This window comes from Bidens hawaiensis, unplaced genomic scaffold, assembly GCF_021521415.1.
Source record: "Bidens hawaiensis isolate Kalapana, Puna unplaced genomic scaffold, B.hawaiensis_p1.1 tig00022670_1, whole genome shotgun sequence".
NCBI lineage: Eukaryota > Viridiplantae > Streptophyta > Magnoliopsida > Asterales > Asteraceae > Bidens > Bidens hawaiensis.
Window position 1 is genome coordinate 128,609 of NW_027493535.1, and position 25,811 is coordinate 154,419.

Genomic DNA, 25,811 nt, shown 5'->3' on the forward strand with positions numbered 1-25,811 from the left:
ACCATGCCGACGAACAACCAGCCATTGGCGAACCACCACCATTCCTTTTTCTCCGATGAACAACTAGCCATTGGACATTAATAGTAATTGTATATTACCTATAATTAGCTTGTTATCTAGAATTCAAATAATTGTAAATATATCCCTAAAATAAGGGATTTGATGTATTATTTATAGTCGAATTGTTTAATGAGAATGGAGAGAAAATTTCGGTGTATGTGGTTATTTAAACATGAATTTCGGTCGGACGGATCATTGGAACGGTATAAGGCGCGGTTAGTTTGTGACGGTCGAAACTAGCAACTGGGTGTTGACTGTGGTGAAACATTTAGTCCCGTAGTAAAACCGGCAACAATCCGCACGGTACTCTCATTGGCTCTTTCACAATCCTGGTCAATTAATCAGCTCGATGTGACGAATGCGTTTCTACATGGCTCTCTCAATGAGACAGTTTTCATGTATCAACCAATGAGGTTCCGCCACCGAGACTATCCGGATCACATATGTAAACTTAAAAAGGCGTTATATGGGTTAAAACAGGCATCGGGGGTGTGGTACCAACGGTTTACAGATTTCGTTATCACACTCGGTTTCACACAGAGCCGATGCGATAATTCATTATTCGTATACAGCCACGGATCCGAGACTGCATATATCCTCATTTACGTGGATGACTAATTCTCACAACCTCCACGGACACTCTAAGGAGTCTCATTGTGAACAAACTCGGTTCTGAATTTGCTATGAAAGACCTTAGTCCTCTAAGCTTCTTTTTGGGGATTTCGGTAAAATGCACAGGAGACTCTATGTTCTTGTCTCAACGAAGCTATGTGAATGAAATCTTGGATCGAGCTAGCATGACAACCTGCAAGTCGGTCCCAACCCTTGTCGACACAAAACCGAAGTTAAGTGAACATGACGGGACAGATTTCGGTGACCAAACCCTTTACCGAAGCCTGGCCGGGGCTCTTCAGTATCTCACGTTTACTCGCCCTGATATTTCTTACGCAGTCCAACAGGTGTGTATTCATATGCACTCACCTTAGATGTCACACTGGAATGCTCTTCTTCGTATCCTTCGATATCTTCGGGGATCCTCGGACTTCGGCCTCACGCTTGGATCGACGCGCACCATTGCACTACGAGCATACACATTGTAAGGCCCGAACCCGGTGACCCTACTTTAGCGTCGGATTTACTCATAAACACAGTTCTTCAAATCAGAGTTTATTAAAACTTTTCGCGGAATATAAAACATCAATCATTTGTTACAAAACATTAAATCTTTTCTTTGATACCATAACACAAAACTTTATATTTAAAACATCTTTACTTCTTTCTTCAGATGCCAGCCGTTCAATCCATGCCGTGTGTCTTCCTCATGCTAACTCTATAATCAGCTCACCTGCGTGCATACTAAAAGTCAGCTACGCTGAGTGAGTTCTAGTTAATCAGGCAACATACAATTTTATTCTCATATATTTCTTAACGTATCCGAAGACACACATTTCTACCTTAACCTCGTATAAATATCCATGGGAGGATCATCACGTAATATCTATTAAAAGAACCTTACCATTACCATACTATATAGAATTTCCATAGGAGGAACACTATGTATACTTTCCATAGAAGGAACACTTTACTATCCATAGAAGGAACCCTATACTTTCCATATAAGGAACTCTATATATATCCATATAATGAACACTATCTATAAGTTATTATTTAATATCCATGTAAGGAGCTAATCACTTCCCTCGACGATACGTGCAATATCCGAAGATCGTTCACGTACCGTCAAGCAATCAATCGTATCTGTCACATATACCATACACGACATACACATAAAATTATATCCTTTCATTCATACTTTCTTACTTTCATACTTTCTTACTTTCTTTTGTATTAACTTACCTTCATATCTTACGTTATAAAGAGCATTACGCCCTACATTCCTCGAGTATTATTAGGGCTCGGTACCCTCTTTCCTCGAGTATTATTAGGGCTCGGTACCCTCTTTCCTTGAGTATTATTAGGGCTCGGTACCCTCTTTCCTCGAGTATTATTAGGGCTCGGTACCCTCTTTCCTCGAGTATTATTAGGGCTCGGTACCCTCTTTCCTCGAGTATTATTAGGGCTCGGTACCCTCCTTCCTCGAGTATTATTAGGGCTCGGTACCCTCCTTCCTCGAGTATTATTAGGGCTCGGTACCCTCTTTCCTCGAATATTAGTAGGATTCGGTTCCCTAGTTCTCGAATATTAGTAGGGTTCGATTCCCTCTTCGTTACCATACAACCATACATCATACCTCGAGTATTATTAGGGCTCGGTACCCTTTCCGTAACCATACAACCATACATTATCATTTCTTTCTTTTATTATCTTTATCACGTTCATACACATAAACATACATAACATACTTACCTTATACATAGCGTTACAACCTGACAGTACGTGCAATATCCGAAGATCGTTCACGTTCCATCAAGCAATCATTCATACTTTCATATTATTCACACAAGGCATACACTTATCTCTTAGGATAAGCGTATTAACAAACATATCGAGTATGCACACAGCCCCGAAAACATAACACATAAATGGGGCTAGAAACTCACCTGAACACGGTTACGTTCTCCGTTGATCGTAATCCCTTTCTTCAGTTGTGCACGGCTGACTGTATAACAAGTATACATATCAATTTAACTATCGCTACTTATAACATCTTTCTAGTCTTAATTACTACCCACAACGAACGGGGGTCCGGGGGCAGCGCCCCTGGCAGCGGGGTCTAGGGGCGGCAGCCCCTAGCAGGGTCCAAGGGGCAGAGCCCCTGGCTGGGGTCGAGCTGCCAGGTCAGCTTGGAAAAATTTTATTTTCGATAACTGCCTTAACACATTTTCCATTAGGTTTTTAATTTATTTTCTAAACGAACTTCACTTCAGGCGAAGTTAAACCTCGGGCGAACTTGGCTTCAGGCGAAGTTAAACCTTAGGCGAACTTGGCTTCAGGCGAAGTTATCCTTAGGCGAACTTGGCTTCAGGCGAAGTTAAACCTTAGGCGAACTTGGCTTCAGGCGAAGTTATCCTTAGGCGAACTTGGCTTCAGGCGAAGTTATCCTTAGGCGAACTTGGCTTCAGGCGAAGTTAAACCTTAGGCGAACTTGGCTTCAGGCGAAGTTATCCTTAGGCAAACTTGGCTTCAGGCGAAGTTATCCTTAGGCGAACTTGGCTTCAGGCGAAGTTATCCTTAGGCGAACTTGGAAGTTATCCTTAGGCGAAGTTACGCTTGAAGGCGAAGTTACGCTTGAAGGCGAAGTTCATCAGGCGAACTTAATCTCGCAGGCGAAGTTATCGCGCTGCAGATCTGTTTGCCCATAAATCCTTCGTTTCTTAGCCAAATAACTCGATTTTGGTACCCACGGAATCGTATGATCAGCGCCTACAAATCCCAACCATCAAATCGGCCTAAAATCGACGTTTTAGGGGTCCGATTTGGGCAGTTTGGGTTTCGGGTCCGGTTAACCCATCCAATCCTAACCATTTTCAGTAATATTAGCTTTGTTGGATTTGTTCTTACCTTACCAACTCAGATCTATCAACAAAATCTCGGGTCTCGGCTTCGAATCTTGATCGATTAGAATGTGTGTGTTTTGAGTGTGTGAAGAAATAGATGTAAATGAAAGATATTTTGGGATTTTGGGGTATTTATATCTCTGAAATCCCATTCTCATTTAACCCAAATCCATAACCAACGTCCATTACCCGACACTAGCCCGACCTATACCAACTCCTACTCTTTTATTTATTTCCTGATAACCCGAGTAAACTTTCCCTCTATTATTAAGTAATATAATTAATATTATCTTGAAATTTCGGGATGTTACACACATATGCAGATTGGGCGGGTTGCCCAGACACGAGATGTTCCACTTCTGGGTATTGTGTTTACTTGGGGGATAACCTGTTATCTTGGTCGTCAAAACGACAATCTACGGTTTCCCGCTCTAGTGCAGAGGCTGAATACAGGGGTGTCGCGAACGTGGTGGCGGAGATATGCTGGCTTCAGAACTTGTTACTTGAGCTTCATCGTCCTCTATCGGTAGCGACACTAGTTTACTGTGACAACATCAGTGCAATATATTTATCCGACAACCCAGTTCAACACCAAAGAACGAAGCACATCGAACTCGACATACACTTCGTTCGCGAACAAGTACGTCGTGGTAACGTTCGCGTCCTTCATGTGCCCACATGCTACCAAATTGCGGATATCTTCACGAAAGGCCTCCCGAAGATTCTATTCGATGACTTTCGAGCCAGTCTTAGCATTCGACAACCTCCCGCTTCGACTGCGGGGTGTAATAGTAATTGTATATTGCCTATAATTAGCTTGTTATCTAGAATTCAAATAATTGTAAATATATCCCTAAAATAAGGGATTTGATGTATTATTTATAGTCGAATTGTTTAATGAGAATGGAGAGGAAATTATTCTATCTTTAAGACATAACCCCCTCACCTGATCCACTTATTTTGCATATCTACGTCGATTCTTCACATTGATTACGTGACTTTCTTTCCCCTCCCTTCTCATCGACACTTTCTGCAACCCCGTCTTTTCAAGCGAGGTGTTTCATATATTGTTTTTGCCGGAATGGTCGATGGTAACACTGAAGGTTTTGTTTGATTTGGAACACCATTCATATTAAAGCTTTGGTTTTGTTTTGTTTGTTTGTTGGCTGTAAATGGCATGGGTGATCTGCCACAATTGATGATTCCTATTTGATGGTAGGAGGTTAGAACTGATTGTGATTGAGAAGATCGATTTCTTCATGTTGACGAAATTTTTTTAGACTTGGGTTGCAAATAGTATACTAAAGGGGGCAGCTTGTTGCTCGCTTACCTGCCACTTTATTGTAATTATTTTTGAGTTTAATGATATAGTTTGACATTTGTGTAAAAAAAATGATTATCGATGTTTGTTTGTTTGTTCGTGATCCAACCTTCTAGTATTTCAAGTTGGTGTAGAAGGTAGAAGAGGAATCAAGTTGGTTTTGTTAGTATTTCAATAAACATAATCAAACATTCATCGATAATCATTTTAATCCTGCTGGTTACGAGTGTTATACTTGGTTTGGCTTGACCTGGTTCGAAACCCATGATGCACGATTCCAAATTGAAAATATTTAAAAACCACATGGTTGCAAATTGCAAAGGTATAATTGCCTTTTCATAGAAAAAAACTAACTTTGAGACTAACGACTGGTTCCGGTTATAAGGACCATCACAGGGGTCATTTCTGTGAAAAATCCACCACGAGATTGAATCCTGCGTTTTGAATTTCATCACGGATACCAAAACTACAAATAAGTCTAAAAATATATTGCTTTTGGATAAAGATGAATTGTTTTAAGAGAAGTAAAGGATTGATAACAAATAATTTGAAGTAATGAATTAGTGTGAATATTTGTAAGTTAATCAACACAAGTAAAATAAGAAAATCTAATTAAAGTTAATTATGTGCACTAAAGAGAGGAAATAACCTAAACAAAAGAACTAAATAACTGTTGACACCTTAATACAAATTGACAGTGATTTTTATAAACCATTACACTATTTCAGAAAATTAAAGTAAAACTCATGTTAGTATGTGATTATAGGACTAACTCACATGGCATACGTACGAGTCTCTTAAGTCGCAAGAAATCCTGTGATAAAACCCGAACAATGAATAAATTCGATGTAATCTAAGAGTGAGTAAGGATACTTGTATCATTATACAAAAAACTAACTCTTGTTAGTACTTCCTGGGATCCCCCTTTCTCGTCTCTTTATGTTATGTATAATTAGTTTTATGAACGTAGAATTTTATGTATAAATAGTTTTATGAAATAGATAGAATAGAATTTAGAATTTTATGTTATGTATAAATAGTTTTATGAACGTAGATAAGCTATCAACATCCCCTGTTTACTTGTTTCTTTATGCTTGTAAGTTTTTTGAGTTCCTAACTACTGGTTAAAAGGTTCATGTTTTTGGTTTAATATTATTCGGCTGAAAAAAAAATTAAAACCATAACAAATACTCAAAAAATATAAATATAAAATGTGTTTGAAGTCATGTAAATAGTGGAAAAAATTACTCACGAAGTGATTCAACTTTGAAGGAGCAAGATCATTGTGAGAAGAAAATTAAGACGGCCATCGGCTTAAGATAATAGCACCCCAATTGCAATAAAACTTTAAATTAACTAAAAGAATTATGGTCCGTACCAGCCGTGATCTTTCTATGTCACGAGCGAAAGTTGTAGCCGACGGCCTACCATATATCTCTTAGAATGAATAAGATATGGTTGCACTATTCAACAACTTTGTGTGCTATAACCAAAATATTTCTAGCTATTTATAATTTATGTTTGTTTCAAAGATATTTTCAAAAGTTTGTTTGTGGTTGTGGAGAAGGTAGGCCAATTCATTTTATGAGGTGCACAAAATTTCTTTCTGGATACGTATCAAGATGAAATGTTAGTTGTTAGAAATGATAGTGCATTTATAATTTAGATTTATTATGAACATTAAAACAGTCACTTAACTAACTTAAATTATAATAGGGTAAAACTAGGAACGCACCACTCACAAAAATGTGTCACACTATGCATGCCACATCACACATATCATAAATTGTTAATCAAATATGCACACCAGATTTGATCATTTCATACAAGCCATATGATAAAATAAAAAATGACCATATAATGATAAAACATTGTCAGTATTTACATCCGTTTGGGGCCGTCTATAAGAATCATGAAAATATTTTGGGCCGAAAGCAAAAAAAAATTAGGCCTAAAGTTAGTTAGGTAATTGGGTTTCAATGTTAAGAATACATATAACTTTTTTTAAAATATATATAATTTAAAAAAATAAATAAATTTCGGGCCTATGTGTTAGTCAAGCATATCATACAAGACGTATGGTTTGGCAAACATCATCTCATACAACCTACATGACAACTTTTCTTTTATCATACTACTCGAAATGCAATCCACATAAAACGTCATAGGACATCAATAGTGTGTCAATAGAGCTTCATTAGCCAAACCCTTCTAAAATCAAGTGTCGTAAAGTTATTCTATAGTAAGTTCACAGTCTTTGTCAAATCATGTTATTTGTAAACACGTTTAATTTTAAAAATGTTAATTATATTGACAAATTAATATTTCTTTAATATACTAAACAAAAATTCATTCACCGATACTAATCCATCGAATCAATTTGATTAAAGTCGGTTCTAGCTTTCTTTTTCTTTGTTAAAAGTTTTAATGATCGATATTGTCAAATCAATTCCTAACGTTTGTTCAAAACGTTACAAATCAAATGAGTTGCCTATTTAACTTGATTTGGGTAAAGAAATTGGATGTACATGGAATTAGTTCGCATTACTTTATTACCTTTTTTTATTTAATGTCCAACAGGTAAAGCTTGACTATCCGGATAAGTCAACGATCCCATATGTTCGTGATCGCAAACAACACAGTGTAGTCCAAGCCTATCATCCTTTGTTCCGGAGAAACCCGCCACCTAAAGACCCACTACGAAAAAACCCGATTATAATCGAATTCAAACATGAAACCTGTGGCCTTCATCCCAAATATTTATTTTCTCTCCAATTATCGACACTTTATTACCTTTTTTTAGAACGCCCAACGTATCCTTCAAATAGGCTACTGGCTAAATTTACAACATTGGATGCACTCACTTTTCGATCAAGGGAAAACCCTCACCTAAGGTCAGCGCCCGCGAACACTTGCACAAAGGCACGTCAGTACGATAAGACAAAATCTATTCAGTTCAAGAAATCTGATTAATGAAAGCCACCTATTTTCCTAGTCTCCTATCATCACCAAGATATCTCTGAAACTAAATGCTCAAAACAAGAATTAAACCCGAATCACTAGGGCTGTAAACGAACCGAATGAATACGAACAAGGCCTTGTTCATGTTCGTTCGTTAAGAAAATAATGTGTTCACGAATGGTTCACGAACACTTACCGAACGAGATTTTATGTTCGTGTTCGTTCATTAACGAAATTAATGTGTTCACGAACGGTTCACGAACACAAATAAAATCAGCAGAGCCTATAGATTGAGACCAATGTATTCATCAATGTGAATAATAAAAGCCCGTAAACGAATCGAATGAACACGAACAAAGGCATGCCTGTGTTCGTTCATTTAACTTTAAAAGAACATGAACACTTAATCGAACAAATATTTTTGTGCATGTTCGTTTATTTGAAAAGAGACATTTGTGTTCGTTTGTTTAAAATCTAAACGAACATAAATGAACAAAGATAAACAAACATAAATGAACTTAAATGAAAACACTTAAATGAACACAAATTAACAAATATAAAAATCTTTAATCAAATTACCTATCTATATAATATTTAATCATGTTCTATTAATACATAAACAAAAATAAACAAACGTTCATGAACATAAATGAACGAAAAGAACATGTGTTCATGTTCATTCGTTTAATTATACGAACACAATTTTTTGTTTATGTTTGTTCGTTTATTAAATAAACGAACATAAACGAACTTTTCACCGAACGGTTCATGAATGGTTTTCGAACGTTCAGTTCATTTACAGGGCTACGAATCACATAATACATTAAGTTATCTCTTATCTAGCTTATTGACCACACTTTATTACCTTTTAATAATAATTTGATCTTATCTTTCAATTAAAGAAAAAAGTAAATAAAAATTCGAGGTTTCACACCACACCAAAATCAGTGACACCTCCTATAACAATCCTATATATATCTTCTTCAACATTCATCCCAAAATCAAACACAGTAAAACCCCCATGGCATTCTCTTCCTCATCCTCCAATTTAACAGCTTACACAGCCACCGCCATAACCAAACCCTCATCTTCACCCGTCATCAGATTCAATAAAGCTTCAACCTTTCGCCCAAAACCCATTTCAATTTCTTGCGTCATGACCCAGCAATCCACCAACTCATCGGCGGCGGCGGTTGAAGATACGGCGGCTCTACGGCCTGATCCGCTGGGCCGGTTTGGTAAATTTGGGGGAAAATATGTTCCTGAAACGCTAATGTATGCTCTCTCGGAACTTGAAACTGCGTTTAGAGCCCTAGCCACCGACTATGAGTTTCAGGTTATTTGTTTTCGTTAAATTGATTAACTTTTTTGTTTAATTGAAGTGATTGCATTAGTATTGGATTAGAATCTGGTTAATTTGATTAATTTTGTCTGCAATTTGGGTAGAATGAAGTGAGATTGTTAGCTAAATTAGGGCAAGTTTGGTACTTTTGGGTTCGGTTTTGGGCTCAAAGCGAATCAAAGACCATTTGGTTTCGGTTTGGTTTTTGGTTAAATTAATCATCTTTTTATTAATTGAAGTAATTGCATTATTCTTGAACTAGAGTCTGATTAATCTAATCAAATTTGTATGCAATTTGGTTATTTAATAAAGTGAAAATTTCAGCTAAATTAGGGCAAGTTTGGTACTTTTGGGGCTGAAACTAGTGGTGTGCGTGGTTTGGTTCGGTTTTGGACTCAAAGCAAACCAAAAACCAAAAACAGGGTTTGGCGGGTCGTGCATATTAATTTATCGGCCCCTAAGAACCAAAACTTTGTTTTTAGTAGGTTTGTGTTTGCTATCCAAAAGGGGTTTGCGGCACACGTTTACCTGCCACTTCATTGTAATCGTTTGGATGTTTTCAATATAACATAAACGTTCGTTTTCAGTTTTTTGGTTTGGAGGTTTGGGTTCGGGTTCGGTTTTGCAATTGTGCTTGAAAGCTTTGGGCTGAAAAAATAATGATGAGTATTGTCTTAAATTTTTTTGTTAGTTAATAATTAGTTGATTAGTATACATTTACATTTGGGCTAAAATATTGAGTTACTGTGTACAAAATTATTATGAATTACATCAAATTCAAAATAGAAAATGAAAATTATGTTTGGTTCAGTTTGTTTATTTTGGTTAATTACACACAACTGAAACTGTTTGCAAACTGTCTGTTTAGTTTGGTTTGGTTTGGTTAATTGTTTTTCTCGGTCTCATGAACACCCCTAACTGAAACTGGTTGCAATTGCAGAAAAAGTTAGATGGCATATTAAGGGACTATGTTGGAAGAGAAAGCCCTCTTTATTTTGCTGAAAGACTTACAGAACACTACAAGCGGCCCAATGGTGAAGGGCCAGAAATCTATCTTAAGAGGGAGGATTTGAACCATACCGGTGCACATAAGATCAACAATGCAGTGGCTCAAGCTTTACTGGCTAAGAAGTTGGGAAAAGAACGAATTATTGCGGAAACTGGGGCGGGCCAGCATGGAGTGGCGACTGCGACTGTTTGTGCGCGGTTTGGGTTGAAATGTATTATTTATATGGGTGCTCAAGATATGGAAAGACAAGCGCTTAATGTGTTCAGAATGAGACTACTTGGTGCAGAGGTTTGATTTTGATTATGGTTATGCTTATGCTTTTTATGTCTTTTTTACATTTTTAGGTTTAAAGTAATCAGATTTCGAGTATTCTGTCAGTAGTTGTGTTAAGAGGATTAATTATAAAGATAGATGATGGTATGTCGGGTCGGTTTGGGACTTAAACCGAACCAAAAAAGAAAATGAAATTTCGGTCTTTTGAGTTACGGAAAACCGTTTAAGTTGCGATTTTGCCTTTTGGTTTTGCCATTTAGACTTGAAATTTTTAGGCCGAGAGAAAAATTTGGCCCCAAAAAAAATGAAGTTGGGTCTAAATATTTTTGTTATTTAGTAATTTATTGATTTATGATACATTTGAGCTAAATATTAGAGTTACACTATTTATTAAATTCGTATAAGTTACTTAAATTTCGAATTTGAAAATGAAAATCCACATATTCGTTTTGGTTTTACAAAAAGATAAAGGCGGCCAAACCATTGGTTTTTGCTTGAGTTTAGTTATTTCTGTTTTTTTCTATGATTATATCATACGATTTTTATTTTAGGTTGGGTTCTAACGGGCCAACCGAGACGGGCCGAAAACACAAGTTCTTTTTTGCTCGTGTGTTAAATTTTTAAAAATAAGTAACGCAGGTTAGAGCGGTTCATTCTGGAACAGCAACATTGAAGGATGCCACATCCGAAGCCATTAGGGACTGGGTGACAAATGTTGAAACAACTCATTACATACTGGGCTCTGTGGCGGGCCCACATCCGTACCCGATGATGGTACGCGAGTTCCATGCTGTAATCGGAAAAGAAACAAGAAAGCAAGCTTTGGAAAAGTGGGGTGGAAAGCCCGATGTGTTGGTCGCATGTGTTGGTGGCGGGTCGAACGCCATGGGCTTGTTTCATGAGTTTGTTGAGGATAAAGAGGTTAGAATGATTGGTGTTGAGGCTGCGGGTTTTGGGCTCGATAGTGGGAAACATGCAGCCACTTTGACTAAAGGTGAAGTTGGTGTGTTGCATGGTGCTATGAGTTATTTGTTGCAGGATGATGATGGCCAGATTATCGAGCCTCATTCTATTAGTGCAGGGTAAATACTAAGTCGGTTTAATGTATATTTTTAGCGTTTTTAGTGGTTAAACTTTTAATTTGGGTTTTGTACTTTTGTAGCTTGGATTACCCGGGAGTTGGACCCGAGCATAGCTTTTTGAAAGATATAGGTCGGGCTGAATATCATAGCATTACTGATGAAGAAGCATTGGAAGGTATGTGAAGCCTAACTATATAAAGTTTATAAATGATTAATGCAGTAAATAGGTTACAGAAAATGTATTTTTGAATGGTCTTGTTTTTTTAGTAAAATCATATGATTTGAATGCCAAAATAGATTTTCAAATTTCATCTGCTTGACCCGGACGAAGCTAAAATATAATTATTTACTTACTTTAAGGTAAATAGGTTGAAATTGTCACTTCTAGTATAGTATATTGCTAACGCAAATGATGGCATTGGGATGTTGAATTTCTAAATATTTTTGGCAATCATATATAGTATTTTGTAGAGTTGCAATTGGCAAAGGAGAAACATGTCATTTTGTCATTCAAAATAATCAACTTTGCAGCTTGTTTTGGATCTTGGTTACATTTTTTACTATTTTGTTTGGTCTCTTCATCCCTCTTTAGCAAATTGTTTATTTTTTTATTGTGTCAACATATATAAAATGTAGCCTTTAAGAGACTATCTAGACTTGAGGGCATAATCCCAGCTTTGGAAACATCACATGCACTTGCTTATTTGGAGAAACTGTGCCCCACATTACCCAATGGAGCCAAAGTTGTTCTTAACTGCAGTGGGAGGGGAGACAAAGACGTTCATACCGCCATAAAGCATTTGCAGGTTTGATGTAGTTGATCTTCAAGACAGCTGGATATACCAGAAAACGTTTGCAGTTGTTTTTATTTTGTTGTATCAGAGAATAAAGATTTCGTAAACATTTCTCAATTTGAAATCAGAATTTGCTGTTTTTACCGAGTTCTGCATCTTACAATTGCATGCATTTGCTTTCATTGATGATTACACGACTAAACGATAAAAAATACAAACGGAATGCTTAAGAATATAGACAAATATAACAAAGTTGTGTTCTGTAAAGATGGGACTTCCTCTATTCAAAGAACAAAGACGCTGCTGTCTTTGTTGACAAGCAGCTGCTAATTGTCATTACATTATTATCATCTTTACTATCTACAAAATGATAAGCTTTTGCGTCTTTTATGGTACAAACAAGAAAGCCTCTTCTTGATCCAAATTTATTGCTTTGCCTGAAAAGAACAAGAAGTTAGGCTGTTAGTTATATCACGTAACAGGTGACAATAACATGATGACGCCTTTTACATAAAAAGGTAACAAACTTTGATCATAGTCTCGTAGTAACATCATGTTTACAAAACAGTTAACTTGCAACATTACGGTAAATGTGAATTTTTAGAAAGTTATAGATGAAAGAAATGTTGCCTCAGGTGGAACCGGACTAAAGTATGTTACTGTTCGTGAAATAATGTACATGTATATATAAGGGTGTGTGCAGTGCATAACATTTTAAGTAGAGTATAATGGGAGTTAAATCAGTGACAATAAACGGCTACATAGTATCCTAGTGTATCATGGTTAAAATTCCTACAGCAAAATGTATAAGTGTTTATGTAGCTTTATACTTAAATTGGTTCTATATATTTAATATATTAAAAATAAAAAGTAGTGATTATGTCAAAGGCTCAAAATAGAAGGTAAACGGACAACAAGCTGCACCGCTACCTCCTTTTGAATTGCAAAACCCAATCTTTTAAAAACCCAATTGACTGATTTTGAAGTCATAATATTACTATGCATGACCGAGTGTTCAGTACAAATTAATTTTAAGTAGAGAACTGTTAAAACAATAATAACACTTGGGAAGTATTTATGCGATAAATAACTGCTTGTGTATAGCATTTAAAGCAATATGCACAAGTGTTTATGCAGTTTTTTTACAATTTTCTATTTAAAACGGTTCCTACCAATGGCTCTGCTATGAGGCGGATACTTTTGTTTGTTTGTGTATTTAACGGCCATCCGTATACATTAATAACAAGGCTAAAAACTACAAAAACTCATTTTGGTTTTACTCACAAACATCACCATCAAAAGTCAAAACACAAAATTTGCTGCATGTGTGGTCCGAAATAACATAAGCCAATCTGTGTTCTGACTAATGGACAAATGGTTGCAATTCTGATGTGGTCAGCACAAATGTAAGCCAGAAAAATTACCTGAGAATACAAGAAAGTTCCAAGGACAGCGATTGCAGCTCCAAGAGCGTTGACCGGTTGGACCGGTGTTCTGAAGATGATGATAGATGACACTATGACAGATATCCGTTTCATTGTGTTCCCAATGCTAAATGTCAAAGGTGAGATTTCGTCAAGTGACATGTAGGAAACTTGGTTGTACAGGTGGTAGAAGATACTTTGTGCTGCCACCCACCTATTATTCAACCACAAATTATTATTTCACCCAATTATAATAATTAACAAACATTACATAATCATCTTATGTATCGCAAATAAATCAATGCGTACATGTATACATTGTACTATCATATCATTGATAGAGTAATAAATATTAACAAACATATATTACATAACCATAACCGTCTTATGTGTCATAGCTAAAATATAAAGTAATAGATACATAACATATATTACATAACAGCCTTGTGTAACACAAATAAATCAATACACATGTATACACTCATGTTAAAGATAAAGTAATTGATGCATAACAAACAAATATTACATAACCGTCTTATGTATCACAGTTAAAGCATACGTTGTGTTATCATCACAGGTCAAGGTCAAGTAATAGATACGCACCGTAAAGCGTGCGTATCTATCAAGTTGCAAAAAAGGAGTGAGCAAACAAATTGAAATGGACAAAAAGATTAGGTGGATTTCATGTGAATTACCAAATGAAATGGGGTCCAATTTCAGTAATTGCTTTCTGCCACCCAACTGCCCATAACTGAGGACCCTCCACAGCAATTGCAAATGGAGTAAGAATCAAGAGAGACAGCAATGATAAACAAGCATAATAATTCATCCCACTAACACTCTTTCCCTTCATCCCTCTTTTTGAAAATATGTTTCTAAACACAAATGCCAAATTAGAAATCATTGCTCCCATGAAGCCTACAAATTTCAACATAAAAAAATTAGATCAAAATTAGTTAAAACTACAATGAATTTGTGATTGATTGATCAATTACCAGTCATGTTGAAGTTGAGTTCAGTAAGGGCCGCAAGACCGCAACCACCAATGATCGGAACAAGCGACAAGTAAACCGGCAAAGGAAATGTTTCCCCCAAAAGGAACCTTGAAACCAGCACACTAAATGCAGGCTCACCACTTTTGATGATGTGAGTAAAAGAAACAGCCACCTTTGACATACTCACAGTTGCTGCCACATGACCAATTGTATGAGCCAATGCAACCTAAAAGACATCAAAATTCAAGATTTTTAATCACACCAGATAAAAAATGAATCTTTAAACAAAACCCAGATCAAATATTAATTTTTAAGCAAAACCAAGATCAAATATTAATCTTTAAACAATACCAAGATAAAAAAAATGAATTTTTAACCAAAACCCAGATTAAAAAATGAATATTCAACCAAAACCCATGAACAAAAACACATAATAACACAAGATCCAGAAAAATAACCACCAATATAACAAACCAAACCCTAAGTTGCTTACAGGGAACAAAGACTTCCAAAAGTCAAGATCAGTATTAGGTGCTTCAACAACTTTAGTAGCCCAAGAGATCAACATAATAAGAGATCCAGCAGCAAGAGACAAAGTTGATGTCAACCAAGGAAATGGAAAAGCATTCAAAACCTTTTTATTATAAATATTAAAAATCACATTCAAAAACCACCATGTTGCAAAATAAAACCCAATTTTCACTTTCCTAGCTGCTTCAGCTTTCTCAACAACCCCTTGACCTTCAGATTGATCAGCATCATAAGCCTTGATCAAGGATTTGCTTCTTGATCTTATATTCAATGATCCAAGACTCTCAATTGATGAAATATGCAAAGGTTTTGACACTGAAATTGCTGACAAATTTGGGATTTTTGGCAGGGAAATTGATGATGAAATTGGAATTTGAAACATGGGATTTCGAATATTATTAATATTATTGGTACCAGACCCAAGTGAAGAATAATAAGATTGCTTTAAAGAACACATCTTGAATGGATTTTTGAGTAAACCCTTGTGAGATAATTGATCAAGTATTGATTTTGAGTGAAAAAATGAGAATTAAATTAACAAAGTTTTGATCTTGATGGGGTTTGGTACAATGTTGGGTGGGGAGATATAAATTAGGAGTCAGAGCCCACCAACAATTCATGTGTAGAGTGTAGTTTTTATAAAGATCTGTGATGACTTTTGATCGAATAATAATAATAAAAAAAAAAATATGTGAATTATAGTATTATACTTTATGCTTTAATTTAATACTGAGGGTGGTGGAAGAAAAGGGTGGTCTTCAAAGGGTTGCTGATTCCTGCAAGTTTAATGCATTTGTAATATTTTATTATATCCTATCAGTATATGCCACGTGGATATTATTTTAGTAATCAGTCACGTAAAGTTGTTTTTATTTGATAATTTATGGGTCTATATTCACATGTATCAAATGATGGTTTACTGATTTTAAGTTGAGACGTGAAGCACATGCAAATGGGTTGGTGTGTACATCGGTTAGTGATGTCTTTTGACTGTTTGGGCTTTTGGATTGGTCATTGGTGAATATGCTCATTTAATATGTTGTTCTAAGATATTATTGGGTGAGATTAGAGGTGCACAAATCGGTTAACCGGTTTTTTTTACGGGAAATAACCGGTTTGACCGGTTAATCGGGTCGGGTACTAACCGGTTTTAAAAAATTAATAAAAAATAAAAATCGGTTAACCGGTTGGGTATTAACCGGTTAAAAAGCGGTTTTTAATAAAATAATAAAAAAACCCATTCTGTTAACCGGTTAGTAACGGCGGTTAGGATCGGTTAATAACTGGTTAGGATTGGACCGGTTACTAACCGGTTAGACTTTCGGTTAAAAGCCGGTTAACTGGTTTCTGTGTGCACCTCTAGGTGAGATGAGAATATGATCCATTTTTAAGTATCTGGTTAACTATATAGTAGGTTAATTTGAGATGCTAAGGCTAAATTAAAAGGGTAATCCTACTTCTGCTCATTGACTCTTGCGTGTTTGTCGGTCAATAATCGTTATTTGATTTCCATACTTTGTTTGTGTATTTAGGATTTTAATTCAACTAATTTTGTTTCTTCAATTTGTTTCGGTTCCTGATGGATTATAATTTTTTTGGCTCGGCTGCTGATTAAGCAATTATCTGCTTTCTTTCTTCTGCTGGTAATGCATTTAAGGTTTCTCTAAATGTGAATTATCTTCAATTTTATGGTGATTTGCTCAATTTTGATTGACCTAATGAACACACTATGATGGTACCTACCTGATTATTCGTTTTAGTATAGGTTCTATTGGAACCAGAGGATGAATTTCATATTTCGGATTATGGTTTGAAGATGGTTCTATTTTATTCAAGTTTCACTTAACAACTGCCAAGCGCCCAAGCATCTAAATACTAACGGTTATTGTTCATAAAAGTTTAATTGTTTGGTTGTTAAACATTCCCTACATAAATTAGTTAGGATTATGGCTTATACATCAATAAAGTTGTATATGTTGTCATAATGAAAAGGCAAAATGGAACCAGAGGGTGTGAAAGTAATAATAATGAATTAATATTGCTTTTATATTAAAAAATAGGTAGCTGTGTTTTGTGGTGATATATGAACGTTAGATGTTAGTAGTCGCATATTACTGTGATAACATAACCAACTTATTGCATGACTGATCTTATGTGTATATATGTGAAGCATATTCTGTCTCATCATTTTTAAATAGCTTTGAATAATTTAAATGGTTAGAAGCTAAAGATTGTATGCAATCAAAATGTCAAATCATTTTGTTTGAAACATATTAAAAGCATAGATGTGAACAATTTTTTATGTACATAATTTCTGTTTTGACACTCATACTTTATAACACGTGTAACTGGTCTCATCTAACTATAGTGTTTTACTATGCATATGTCCATTTCGTATTATAAAAGGAATGTTTGGTATGTATAAAAATCAAATTATAAATATTATTTAAGATGTGCAAGTTGCAGTAGATTAGTAAATGCCACTTGAAGTAGCCTTTGTGAAATGCAATGTCGACCATCTACTTTACTCAGTTGAATGTTTGCATAATAAAAAAAATGCCCAGATCTACAAATAATGAATTAATATTTGATGACATTAGTAGGTTGTTATAGTTGATTACCGGACCTGTTCGTTTTCTTTCAAGGTGATTGGCAGCTGCTTCGTTTAAGGTATCAAATAAATTATATGGATTGATGCACCAAACGGCTTAAAAGAGAAAATAATAAGCTACATCCTCAAGACACCAAAAGATGTTTGCATTTCACTATTTATACCAGAGCCACTGGTGAAAGAAGTTTAGGATGTTGAATCTTGACACGTCTAGGGAGACCGTGTTACAGGTAAATTGATATTATGTTAGGATTCTAGATCTTCAATCTAAGCTTACTTAAACACAATTCAAAACCAATTGAACAGTAAACAACTGATCTAATACTTTGAATATATTAGTATTACTTTAATTGTCGTGTCTGAACTATAATTCAATTATTCTATGAAATGAACAACTTAAGCAGTGGAAATCATAAAGCTAAATACAATGTTTCATATGGAAGAACAATTATGCATTAACTATAATCGAAAGATTACAATCTATTGCCCCCCCCCCCCCCCAACCTTATCTCACCATTCACACTGATTTTTCTAGTACGAAAGTACATGAATCAGGTGAGTATTACGACGTGAAAAAGTGTCAAAGAAGAAGAGACTACTGATGAGCTAAAAGGTAAAAACGACATCTAACAAAAATGGTTATAAACTACTGATGAATGATTACAAACAACTGACTAAATGAAAACATATGTCAACTATTGATCTTTGCTTGAAACAACTGATGTTTGATCCATCAGTTGTTAGGATCTTCAATAGTATGATTAGTTGTTATGTCTTCAGTTCTTTTGTATCAGTAGTTTGCATGGTCAGTTGTTTTAAGCAATAGTTTGCCATAACTTCATAATGGAGAACAACTGATGTTTGAACCATCTGTTGTTTGATATTCGGTCATCAGTTCTTTGCAAGGTTCAACATATTCAAGCATAAAATTTAAAACAAAATACAAACTAATACACAATTAACAATACATTATGGCAGGTGAAGGGCGTTGTCACAAAGAATTGGCAGAAACTTGGGACCGTAACGAATGTAGGTGATACCGACCGAATCCATTTCGAGTCGCCGTTACGGTTGACAAAAGATGTACGCACCACAATTATATTGATTTATTAGGTGCTCAAGAATCAATCAGATATATTAGTACGTGTCTTTTGATTACCTAACTTTCGATTAGGACATATGTGTCTTTTACATTGTTTTATCGCCCCCCCCCCCCCCCTTTGAAAAAATGGATTAAATACAGCACCATCTGCGATCATTGTTTGTTTCTACCATTACCGCTAGCACTATCAACGTACTGCCACTTCCATTGTTTTCAACGATATCACCACGACGTTATATGCCTATAAATATAAAGTACATTAGATGGGTACTTACAAATAGTGGCCGCCTAGAGGGAAGCCCACGTGAATTGTGGCACGAATACGACCAACAAAAACACCCGAGATAAAGAATCCCTAACACTAGGGGGGTGCAGATTTCGGGTAGACCGAAAAAACCCAACAACCGACACGAAGAAAGACCGAAACCGGACGTGACCCTCTACATTTCGGTTACTCATCGGTTCCATATTTAAGAAACTTTTGGTTTCGGGTTCGGGTTCGGTCACCGGATGTAAAATCTTGGATTTTTCGTTTACGTTTAAACCGACCGGGAATAATTTAAATTTTCATTATTAAACAAAAATAATATATTTTAAGTTTCTAATGTTCAATTTATACCCCCTCATACTTTATATAATGTCTAAATCCTTATTTAAAACATAAAAAGTTCAATAATTGACCAAATATCAAACTACAGGGACTAAAAATGCAAAAAATGAAACTTTCCCCATTGTGGCCCGGGGCGCTGCGCGACGGGACCACCCTAGGTGGCCGCGCAGCGCGACGGTGTACCTGCACAGATCGTTTAAGCCTTAGTTCGTTTTCTAGTTCGTTTAAGGTATAAAATCGTTTATTTTAAGCATGTTAGAGTGAATTAAGGTCCAAGTAAACATCATATAACTAAAATACCATACCTAATTCGTTTTCCCTTGTCTTAAAACAAATCAGCTATTGCTGGTGAGCTCATGAGACACGATTTATAAAACATATATTTACAATTATGCATACACAATATGGGTTGTGATAATTGGGTCCAGGAGCAACACTGCCTACCATGGATTACCACAACCATCGGGCCACGGACATCACTGTCCCCCCCATCCATCGTGTAACTATGGAGTCCGTTACTAAGCACATGGTTACCCCATGCTGGGCACCCCTGCCCTATTCAGCTTTTCGTAACATATCCATTAAGTATACAAGGATCCTTTATACCCCCACCGATATTTGCAATTGCAGCATTCTCATTATTACTAAGTTGACAATACAAGTATACTATCACAGTTTAAAAGTAGTCATGATAACTCACAGGTTTGATGGCTGTTAATATAACATGTACTTTCCCTTGCTCCTGTTACGAGTTAATATAATATAAGGTTAAGTGATATTATGTCTGACTAGTTATAACTGTGGTCGGCTTTGGACAACTCAACCTAGTTTAAGCATGGTGATTAGTCCATACCTAAACTAGTGTAGAGTTACTCATTGCCTATCCTGGCTATAACCCTAAAACCTACTCCTAATATTATATTAAAATATTAACTTTGTAAATTAAAAAGACATTCATAAGATGTGTACCTGTTCTGTTGCGAGAGACTATATATGATTTTAAACTTAAAAGACGATTTCTATATATATAAGAAAACTTAGTCGGCTTCTATTCCATTAGTCGGTTATAAGGCTGAGGGGTGTGGGGGGTTTTAATGGGGGCTCCAACCAATAATATTATGACGTGTGGCAGAGAGAGAAACTGGATAAGGGGGGTGTTGGAGCCCCCGTTGGAGTCTCTGGCCCTGGTGTGAAGGGGCTCCAGCAAATTTTTTTTTATTTTTTTATAAATATATTCAAACAACGTATTATTAAAAAAACTCATAAATTATTAAAAAAAACACACATTAATAAAAAAACACATTAATATCTAAAAATAAAATAAAAATTAAAGTACTAAAAAAACATTCTTCTTATTCTTCGGCTTGGTCTTCTTCGATCAACCTCTTTCGGATACGTTCCTTTTGCTTTTCCATTAGCATTTGATCGACCGGATTTAGGTTACTGAAGTCTCTAGTAAGAAAGTCCAAATCTCTCATTCGACTTTTTTCCTTTTTGTCATAAGAGACCACCTCCATGGTTTTGTTGAATTTATTGAGGGATTCAACAAGATTGGCGATGTTTACGGCTTCCCCCTCAGCCGGTTTTTCCCCTTGGCGTCCCTTCCCAATGGCCACCTCCTCGGCGGTGAAGACGTTTCCTCCTCCGCAATGTTTAGGTCGAATCCAACGCGGCAATCCGACTCGGTTGAAGTGCTATATGCTCCAGACGAACTAGTTTTAGTCCGTTTCGGCCTTACTTCCGCATCAAAGTCCGGCGCCACCAGCTCAACCCACTTGGAACACTTTTTCAACCTCTCCCACAACTTTAAATCGTCCCACGTATTCACCATCCCATACCTCCGCAAACACTCCTGCTTCCACTCTTCAACCGTGAAATTGTAAACCGCCAAATCATCACTGCCACTTGGTCTCATACAACCGCTGTTCCAATTGAAAAGATTAGTAAACAAGCCGACAAATTTTCTGATTTCGGACCACCGACCCGAAATCATATCGGCGTTCCGCTCTGTACTCCCAACGAGCATGTAGAACGCCTCCCTAACCTTTGTCCAAAAAATCTTGCTCTTTTGGTAGTCGGCTGCAAAATGACTAAATAAATTAGATTTCCATTTAACTTTTTTATTTAACTTTTTTATTAAAAATCATTTTTAAAAAACGTTAAAACAATTACCGCAACACCGATCCTCAGAAATGACTATCCAAGCCCGCCACAAGGCTTCCTTCTCATCCGATGACCACGGAGTGGCTTTCCGTTTCGTCCTCGGAGTCGAAGCCGGTCCCGACCCGTCCGTTGCAACTTGTTTTTTCCGGTGGACGCGTCTTTTTGGTCCCGTAGCTTCACCGTGTGATTCTTGTGTCTCCGGAACAACAAGTTAGGAGACGGTTGTGTGTTGGATGGTTGAAAGCCGGATGATTCTTGCGGCTCCGAATAAAACATCGGTTGGTGCGGTGACGACCATAAATCATCGTCAAGATAATCTGAATCAAGGTTTGGGAACCAATTTCCAGCCATTTTTTTTAAAAAAAAGTTGAGAAGATGAATTGATTTTGGGTGAAGGTTTGAAGTTTTGGTATAAAAATGGGTGAAATGGGGTATAATTATATAGGAAAAATATTTTTTTTTTGGTTTGTTCGGCTCCCAACGGTCAAAAAACCATCAAAAGTTGTGCAGCCCTCTCTCTTCTCCCGCTAACCGGCTCACGCCTGTATTGTTTTTCGCGTTAGCGCCCCGTTAGCGCCCCCGCTAGCGCCCTGGTGGTGTGGTGTTAGCGCCTGGGCTCTAGCGCCTCCGTTGAAGCCCCACACCCCTCAGTCTAACTAATTTTTAATATGAAGATTTCTAAATAAGTGCATGTCACCATTTTCTACACACGTGCACTCTTACTTTAAGATTTTTATTATTATTATTATTATTATTATTATTATTATTATTTTCGTTTAATCTGTTTAAACATGTAGCATACCACGAGTACTTTAAATGTCTATCTTTTGTCATATTATTGTTATTATTATTTTATTTATATATTACTATTAGACGGTCGTCGGTTGTATTAGCACTCGTTTAGCAGCCTCGCATTTCAAGTAATAATTTTATTTGTTACTTACCTTTTTAATAATATTTCAAATATAATTCATATTTTATTTTTACCCTCATAACGGGGTATAACGGGGTGTTACAGGTTGGCATGTCGAAAGTTTTCGTAAACTTTATTTTAATTTTAATAGTTGAGGGAAAAATAATCAATTTGTCAAATCCCGAACATTTTGATTATTTCAAAAAATGTCCTTAAAAATAAATTTGAAACCCGAATCATGTTTAAAATTCTAACTTTCATACTTTTGACAATTTAAAGTCAACACTTTGAACACATAACAAATTCGGCGATAAATCTATTTGCATTCTCAACTTTTAAAAGTACTTAAAATTTTCATTTTTAACCCGTAACAAATTTTGACGTAGATGTAGTTAACTTGTACCAAACAATCTATTTACCAACTTTTGACCCATAAAATCAAATTTAAGTTTCACAAAAAACCCGAAACAATTTTCATTTGAAAAACATGATTTGTTTTTTATTTTTGGAATTCACCAAGTATTTTGGAATATATAGTAAAATAATATGTTAATATTTATATTATAAAAATATATAGATATTATTTAAATATAGTATAAAAGGAAAGTGAATAATTATTGATTTATTACATATATTAGGGTATATTAGTTTTGGAGGGAATAAAATTGTGAGAATTAACCAAAACATGACAAGTGTCCACATTTATTTTACTTTATTAGAATATAAATAGATACAATATTTTTATATTATATTATCTCCGTCTAGTGATAGTTAAGTTGGAGGGCTATACGCGACGTATTGGTGTGTTTTTCTAGAAAAAACCACCGGTTTTGTCTTATTATGTTTATTTTTTCCTTTTTTTTTCTTTCTTTTCTTTTCTTTTGTTATTATTATTGTTATTTATGAATATTATTATTAATAATATTTATTTATCAATAATATATTATTATTCGAAATTTGGCAAATGGCGTTCAGTTGCAGGGCTTATTTGTGAAAATTGACATTGCCAAATGAACTTTCAATTTCTTCGCTGCTTTCGTTATCGGCATCTCGAATCTGGCTCTTCGATTTCTTCAAACTCCAACTGTCTTGACCGTCGGCCACCACCACCAACCATAGTTGTCTTCACTTCAACACATATCCGTTATCACTAAGCTTGAGCTTAAGCTTATTATTATTCTTTTTGTTTATATTGGGGTTTTGTAAGTTAATCATCTTTATGTATATTGAAGAATTATCAGCTTATATATATATATGTATATATATATATATAACTCTTATATTAACAATGGTGTTTTAATATTCTTGTGTAGTAGATGTGCAGTAGAAGAATTCATTGCTCCAACATAACCAGCACCAGATTGAGATATTAGTTTGATAAATTTGAATATCTCGGATCCGTGGTATCCACTAACGGTATCGATAACGGAGTCCATAATTTGAACAGTGAAATGGAAATTCGATCATTGCTCCAATATAACCAGCACCAGATTGATATATTAGTTCGGACTTACCTAAACCGGTTAACACGTTTGCTGACGTGGATTTAGGTTCGGTGTTAAATGATAATCTTAACATGTTTGCTTACACCGGTTCTTAATATTATCATTCAACACCGAACCTAAATCCACGTCAGCAAACGTGTTAACCGGTTCAGGTAAGTCCGAACTAGTATCTCAATCTGGTGCTGGTTATGTTGGAGCAATGATCGAATTTCAATTTCACTGTTCAAATTATGGACTCCGTTATCGCTACCGTTAGCGGATACCACGGATCCGAGAAATTCAAACTCACTAAACTAATATCTCAATCCGGTGCTAGTTATGTTGGAGCAATGAATTCTTCTACTGCATATTTACTACACAAGAATATTAAAAGACCATTGTTAATATAAGAGTTATATATATATATATATATAATTCTTCAATATACACAAAGATGATCAACTTACAAAACCCCCATCTAAACATAAAAATAATAATAAGCTTAAGTTTAAGCTTAGTGACAACGGATATGTGTTGAAGTGAAGACAACTATGGTTGGTGGTGATGGTCGACGGTCAAGACGGTTGGAGATTAAAGAAATCGAAGAGCCGGATTCGAGATGCCGATAACGAAAGCAACCAAGAAATTGAAAGTTCGTTTGGCAGTATCAATTTTCCCAAATAAGCCATGCAACTGATTCAAGATGCACATAACGAAAGCAGCTAATAAATTGAAAGTTCGTTTCGCAATGTCAATTTTCCCAAATAAGCCCTGCAACTGAACGCCCTTTGCCAAATTTCGAATAATAATATATTACTGATAAATAAATAATATTAATAATAATAATCATAAATAACAATAATAATAACAAAAGAAAAGAAAAGAAAAGGAAAAAAAGAAAAAAAAAAACATAATAAGACAAAATTGGTGGGTTTTTTCTAGAAAAACCTACTAATACACCGCATATAGCTCTATACGTGACATATTAGTCGGGTTTTTAGCAAAATTAAGGGTGTATGTAAAAAACCCCTAAATTAATCCACTTAAATTTAAACATGTGTACAAGGTAGTTAAATATTATTCACATAAGACTTAGTAACTCAATTCATTATGTGGTGCATAATGTCAATACTTGACATTATAATATTATTTTATTATTTATGTTTATAATTAATTTTTAGTCATATACTTGCATGTCTATGAATATTAATATTCGATCCATCTTTCTTGTGTATTTATTTATACGTGTCAATATAAATTTTATTTATAATCATCCCATCATAACACGTGAACAAACTTTATTCACTCTATATTTAATTAACGTCCCCATCGTAACATACGTGTATGCGTGTATCAACGCTCCTTCCGCAGTGCGCATACCGTATCAAACGGACAAACTTTATTAACCTTATACTTTATTAACCTTATGTTTTATTAATGTCCCCATTATGGCGCGTGACTTGACGTGTATCAACGCTTGCGCGGGGACACTTACTAGAAAAAAAATTATTTTACTTTATGTTTTATTAATGTCCCCATCAGGACACGCGGGTTTACTTGCATGCCGCAGCGCGCGAAGAAGTTTACTAGTTATATATTGTATGTTAGGTCGGTTTTT

At 35.6% G+C, this 25,811-nt stretch overlaps 2 protein-coding genes across 2 annotated transcripts; one reads left to right on the top strand and one right to left on the bottom strand.

Annotated features, from left to right (window-relative positions):
- Positions 1-8,881: 8,881 nt before the first annotated feature.
- On the top strand, positions 8,882-12,438 carry LOC143565982 (tryptophan synthase beta chain 1). Its single transcript, XM_077052792.1, has 5 exons — positions 8,882-9,196; positions 10,143-10,499; positions 11,124-11,566; positions 11,647-11,741; positions 12,203-12,438. Exons 1-5 carry the CDS (start codon positions 8,882-8,884, stop codon positions 12,376-12,378), a joined length of 1,386 nt encoding a protein of 461 aa, XP_076908907.1. The 3' UTR covers positions 12,379-12,438.
- Positions 12,439-12,690: 252 nt separating this feature from the next.
- On the bottom strand, positions 12,691-15,767 carry LOC143565984 (glucose-6-phosphate/phosphate translocator 1, chloroplastic-like). The gene is made up of 5 exons (XM_077052793.1): positions 15,273-15,767; positions 14,780-15,005; positions 14,480-14,702; positions 13,785-13,998; positions 12,691-12,797 (listed from the first exon to the last, which is right to left on the bottom strand). Exons 1-5 carry the CDS (start codon positions 15,765-15,767, stop codon positions 12,786-12,788), a joined length of 1,170 nt encoding a protein of 389 aa, XP_076908908.1. The 3' UTR covers positions 12,691-12,785.
- Positions 15,768-25,811: the final 10,044 nt, after the last annotated feature.

What these genes read in the sequence shown, in the direction of transcription:
- LOC143565982 (XM_077052792.1), top strand. Translation starts at nt 8,882, where the DNA reads ATGGCATTCTCTTCCTCATCCTCCAATTTAACAGCTTACACAGCCACC. An exon ending in TGAGACTACTTGGTGCAGAG is followed by an intron (nt 10,500 to 11,123) that starts GTTTGATTTTGA and finishes TAAGTAACGCAG; the next exon opens with GTTAGAGCGGTTCATTCTGG. An exon ending in TGATGAAGAAGCATTGGAAG is followed by an intron (nt 11,742 to 12,202) that starts GTATGTGAAGCC and finishes TATAAAATGTAG; the next exon opens with CCTTTAAGAGACTATCTAGA.
- LOC143565984 (XM_077052793.1), bottom strand. Translation starts at nt 15,767, where the DNA reads ATGTGTTCTTTAAAGCAATCTTATTATTCTTCACTTGGGTCTGGTACC. An exon ending in TTTGGAAGTCTTTGTTCCCT is followed by an intron (nt 15,006 to 15,272) that starts GTAAGCAACTTA and finishes GATGTCTTTTAG; the next exon opens with GTTGCATTGGCTCATACAAT. An exon ending in ACTCAACTTCAACATGACTG is followed by an intron (nt 14,703 to 14,779) that starts GTAATTGATCAA and finishes TGAAATTTGTAG; the next exon opens with GCTTCATGGGAGCAATGATT.